This window comes from Myotis brandtii, unplaced genomic scaffold (genome assembly GCF_000412655.1).
Source record: "Myotis brandtii unplaced genomic scaffold, ASM41265v1 scaffold540, whole genome shotgun sequence".
Classification (NCBI taxonomy): domain Eukaryota; kingdom Metazoa; phylum Chordata; class Mammalia; order Chiroptera; family Vespertilionidae; genus Myotis; species Myotis brandtii.
Window position 1 is genome coordinate 1,602,238 of NW_005369990.1, and position 5,800 is coordinate 1,608,037.

The window sequence follows — 5,800 nt, forward strand, 5'->3', positions numbered from 1 at the left end:
TTTTTTTTTAAATATATTTTATTGATTTTTTACAGAGAGGAAGGGAGAGAGATAGTTAGAAACATCGATGAGAGAGAAACATCGATCAGCCGCCTCCTGCACATCTCCCACTGGGGATGTGCCTGCAACCCAGGTACATGCCCTTGACCAGAATCGAACCTGGGACCTTTCAGTCCGCAGGCCGACGCTCTATCCACTGAGCCAAACCAGTTTCGGCTTAAATTGATTTTTAGAGAGAGAGAAAAGGAGAGGGAGAGAGAGAAACATCAATGTGACAGCATAACATTGATCGGCTGCCTCCTGCACACCTCCTAGTCGGGATTGAAGCCGAAATCTGGGCATGTGCTCTGACTGGTAATTGAACCGGCAATCTTTTGATGCATGGGATGATGCCCAACCAACCGAGCCACACTGGCCAGGGCAATGTGTTCTCTTAAAAGGAATAGATCTAATAGAAGGGAATTACCACTGTGTGAAATACTGGTATGCCTTTATGGAAATCAGTTAGCTTGAAGGAAATATAGGGGAAAACAATTGAGTGAGGATAAAAGAAGTTATAGAAGTGATGTCATTGTAGAAATATATAACCAGCCCAACAGAATGTTTCTTATGAAATACAGATTTAAGATGTATTTCTCATAAGAAATTTTAACCATTAGACAAATGGATAGATGAGTAGATGGATTTCCTTGTCTGGGATAGTTTCATCACCCACAAGATTGTTCAAGTCAATAAGTAGAACTGCTAAGGAAGAATAAGTTGAAGTATGTGGGAAGTTCCAAAAGAGTTCATAACAATAAAGGAAGATTATGTTAGGAAATCATAGGCTAGGTTAAAGAAAAGTGGATTTTTATTTTTCAAATTCAAAGGAAAACAGTTATCATTCTGTGGTCCAAAACTCTGAAGAGAAAATAAAGATGGAAGTGACGTTTTTCCTGAAGATAAAGCTATGTGTTAATGTTTTCATGAGCCTGATAGCGTCAGTGGTTTGACAATGGAGAACTCTCAGTTGAAAATAAATTTACTCATTGGGGGCTGGGTGAGAAACATATGTAATACTTTCAACAGTAAAGATTTATTTTTTTAAAAAGGAAAGAAAATAAATTTACTCAGACTCTTCATTTTCCTGCCTCTGCTGCTCCCTCCTTCATTTTAGTATACACACATTCATTTTTAATTCCAGCCACTCCATATAGTTACCTCTTAACTGCGTCAGTCACAGGACCACCTTCCTGTTCTCGGAATACATTAGGTAGGCACCTGCCCTCGGGCCTTTGCACTGGCTCTTTCCTCTGCCTGGAATCCACTTCCCTCAGAGATCCACACGAATAACTCACTTTCTTCATGTCTTTGCTCAGATGTCACCTTCTTGAGGAGACTTATCCTGACCACCCTCTTTGTCTCTTTTGTTCATTGATTTATCACAAATGTCTAGGATAGTTTATTGACACATAGGAGGCACTCAAATATGTGAATGGATGGTTTCCCTTACAGACATTCTGTTTCAAGATTTTCCCTCTTTCCCTCTTTCTCTGCTGGCGTATCCTTTCCCCCTCCCACATCCAATGTTCATTCTCAAATTGTAGAACCCTGTCTGTGTGTTATCGCTTTTGTGACGTGGCTTCAATAGGGTTAATATTTCTTGGTACAACTTTTTAGCACATACCCTTCGTATTGTAATTATTTGAACACATCTTTTACTCTCTTGAGGAGCCAAATCTTATTTGTATGTTCCTGTTACTGATGAATAGTGGCTAACATCATAAGCACTCAATGTCTTTCCTTGAACTGAATGTTATTATGGAAAGTAAATAAAGAGTTTTAAATGGTTGCTCAATTTTAAAGTGCATTAATAAAATTCAAGTCCAGATCCAAGGAGGCAGTCAGCCTCACTGATCAGATCAGTTTATAGCAGTCTTGTGTCTATTTCTGAGGTACCACACTTTAAAAGATGGCACTGAAAAAACAAACAAATAAAATGCACACAGGATAGTGAGTACTCTCATATGGAAAGTATAGCTAAAGGAAATAAATGTTAAGAGCTGTCTTCAAATATTTAAAAGGCCATGATATTGAAGATTTGAAATAGTATCTTTTTTTAAAATACATTTTATTGATTTTTTACAGAGAGGAAGGGAGAGGGATAGAGAGTTAGAAACATCGATGAGAGAGAAACATCGATCAGTTGCCTCCTGCACACCCTGTACTGGGGATGTGCCCGCAACCAAGGTACATGCCCTTGACTGGAATCGAACCTGGGACCCTTCAGTCCTCAAGCCGAGGCTCTATCCCCTGAGCCAAACTCATCAGGGCTTGAAATAGTATCTTAAATTCGAAACCTCTGAGAGGAGTACAGCCAGAATAACAATATTTTAATATTTGTGGGAATTTTCATGTATATAATATTTTTGAAAAATAATCACAAATCATTCATTTTTTAAAAATAATTTTTATTTTCCATGCAGTGTTTTCTTTGTTCTTTAATTATGTCAAAATTTGCTATTATTCCATTAGCATGTTGATATTTTTTATCAGAATTTTGGTTGAATACATTTAATCTATCTAGAAAGATTTCCTTTGCTATAGAAATTAGTTAATTTTTATGTCTGTTAAATTTTGAAATGAAATAACTTGTGAAAAATTTTTAAATTAGAAACCTCACATTTATTTGGCTCCAAAGACTTTTTAAAAAAAAAAAACAAAACAAAAAAACTTTAAATCTTGACAAAAATGTGGGTATTTTAACATGTACTTTTTTAAAAATTATAAAACTGATAAATTAAGGATCAGACTTTTCCATTTTGCTTGATTATCTGTGACATTCGTGACTTATTTTACATGCCCCATGCCCTTTGCCTTTACAGTAAGAACTCAATATAGGAAAAATAAGTATGGGACAGATTAGGCTTAAATACTTACGTGTGCTGTGTATGTAGGAGCCACCACAAAATCCTTCTAAAATATCTTTGTATCTAAATTGAAAGAATTGCATAGAAAGCTTCCCACTATTTTATCTTTATTGAAGGAATTTGTTTCCAAATGCACTGTGTAAAAGTGACTGTGGTGTACGTCATACTTGAAATGAATGTGTGGTTAATGTATGAAGTGGGTGGTTTGAGGACTGACAGATAACTAACTCCTCTCAATTTTTTCCCCTTTTAGCTTTCAGTTTACATTTTTCCCTTCCTATTCCATTTTTACTTACTCATTCAAATAAAAATATTTTTATCAGCACAGGCTACTGATTATAAATTTTTTGCTTAAGTGCTTCTGGATGGTCTTGGCATTTACTGATTGTCTGCTCTATGCCAGGTGCTATACTTGGCTCCTAACTTTTATGATCTAATTTATTATACTTAGAGATTATATAAAGCTGTTAACTAAAAATGTTAGTGTTTTTATGTAGTATGCTCTAATTTCAGCACAGTTAAGACACAGTCCATGTCATACTGAGCATCTTTTCTTGCAATAAGGAACATAATTTATTTCAAGTGTATGGACTTAAAACATAAACCAATGTGAAGTAGTCACTTGGTACAAACCTGAAAAAGCATATGTGATTTATTCAGTTGGTGAAAGCCCAGTTACATAATGTTATTTGTTAAAAATATTGAAAAAGGAAAGGTTATTGCTTTGTTTTTATCTTCATTTGGGAAATAACAAAGTATTGTAATTTTTAATTAAAACTTTTTGCAATGTTTTGGGAATTTTATAGTATAGCAATCTAAGCATAATGTCAAAAACAAAAAGACTTTGTATTAAAGTCTCTTTATTTTCCTAAACCTAGGATGGGAAGCGGATGTTTGGCACCTATTTTCGTGTTGGTTTTTATGGAACCAAGTTCGGGGATTTGGATGAACAGGAATTTGTTTACAAGGAGCCTGCAATCACCAAACTTGCAGAGATCTCTCACAGATTGGAGGTGAATGCTGTGGTGGTTCATAAAATGTCATCTTTAATTTGCAATGATGAGTAGACTTTCAGATCCAAATCTGATCATCTGATAATCTACATCATGCCAAATAAACTGTTCTTTAGAGTAAAAGGAATTATCTTTCCTGCTATAGTTCTGCTTTCCAACCTTTCTCTATTCTTATCACTCAAAGTGTGGTTCAGGGACCAGAAGCACTGGCATCAGCTGGGCGATTGCTTGGAATGCAGAGTCCCAGGTCCTGCCCCAGACCTTCCTAATAAAAATCTGCATTTTAACCAGATACCCAGGTGATTTGTATTCACATAAGAGTTTGAGAAACACTGCTCTAGGCTTGTTTGTATTCTCAACAAAATGGTTAATTTCTTAAATGTTTTATTCTTATTGATGACTTTACTGGTCTCTATTTCTATAAATTGGCTTAAACTGTGACTTTATTTTTCAAGAGGCTAGGTAAGTCTTGGGAAATATTAAGTGAGACAGTGTTTCTCAAAACTTAATCATAAAAATTACCTTTGGAGGAAGAGTAGGGTTTCTCCTTTGAAGATTCAAATTTAATGTTTTCTTTTGAATAGCTCCATTCATTGCCCATGCTGCTACTCAGTGTCATATGGAAAAGTCACTACATTCTTGACCCAGGGTTGCCTTTTCAAAATCTAAACCTATGTAAAACTTCATCAAGTTAGTGCTTTTATTTGAAATTCTAGGGCATTGCATTTAATCATAAAAATGAATGCTTCTCCATTGACCCGTGTCTGCAAGAAATCAGGCCTCATCAGACACAATAAAAGTAAGATCCTATACATCAAAGATACTGAGCTTCTTTTGTTTCTGCTTTCTGTCCCTTTTTGTTTTTCTTGAGGACCTCTTGTGAAACCCTGTATTTTTATTGAAGAAAATTGTTGTTTTCTTCTACTTTGTGTTATTTAAAATGAGTGGATGGGGATAATATTAAATAAATATGGACTGAGACTGGGCTCATTTGTAGGCTAAATATAATTTACTTTGTAATTATTAACATGGTTGTACATAAGCTTACTAAATGGCCTAATTTTGCTCAGGAGTCTCCCTCAGAGGCCTTCTCTAGTCTCTAATACTGTAAACATCATGTAATAGATTTCCTTTTCTTTATTGTAGGGATTTTATGGAGAAAGATTTGGAGAGGATGTGGTTGAAGTAATCAAGGATTCTAATCCTGTAGACAAGTGTAAATTAGATCCTAACAAGGTATGGTTGATTAAACTGTAGTGACACGTAGCCATATTTTTGAGACTGTGATGTTGTTGGAGAGAGACTATGTGATGATTTATCAGTGAGAAAATGAAGGACTTTTTCCTTTCCCAGGCATATATTCAGATTACCTACGTGGAGCCATACTTTGACACGTATGAGATGAAGGACAGAATCACATATTTTGACAAAAATTATAATCTTCGCCGTTTCATGTACTGTACACCCTTCACTTTAGATGGCCGTGCCCATGGGGAACTTCATGAACAATTCAAACGGAAGACCATACTGACTACTTCTCATGCTTTTCCTTATATTAAGACAAGGGTCAATGTTACTCACAAAGAGGAGGTAAGTTCACAAATGGGGAAAAAGAATTAGTGAAACTAATACATTGGAGCCCTGTGAGAACAGTGTGGATGTGCCTTTATGTACCACCCTTCATGTGGTAGCATAATAGAATTTTATCCATTTTTAAATGATTAACTTTAAGCTTCTTTTTAAGTCTCTAGTTCACACTCAGCTTTTACTTAGAAAGATGATTTTTTATTAAGGCATCCAAAGTTTGGGATTTTATTATTAAACTAGAGGCCCGGTGCACAAAAATTTGTGCCCTCGGGGGGGCGGGGGAGGGTGGGT

The 5,800-nt window shown here is 35.7% G+C and overlaps 1 protein-coding gene across 4 annotated transcripts in view; it reads left to right on the forward strand.

Moving 5' to 3' along the window:
- The window catches only part of DOCK7 (dedicator of cytokinesis 7), a 164,254-nt gene that overhangs the window by 148,851 nt on the left and 9,603 nt on the right, over positions 1-5,800 (forward strand). For 3 of the 4 annotated variants that reach the window (XM_014549256.1, XM_014549258.1, XM_014549259.1), the window contains 3 exons: positions 3,797-3,922; positions 5,069-5,158; positions 5,276-5,512. In XM_014549256.1, the coding sequence (XP_014404742.1) occupies positions 3,797-3,922; positions 5,069-5,158; positions 5,276-5,512 (453 nt within the window). Of the gene's footprint in view, positions 1-3,787; positions 3,923-5,068; positions 5,159-5,275; positions 5,513-5,800 lie in introns of all 4 variants that reach the window. The other variant, XM_014549257.1, reaches the window with a different exon arrangement.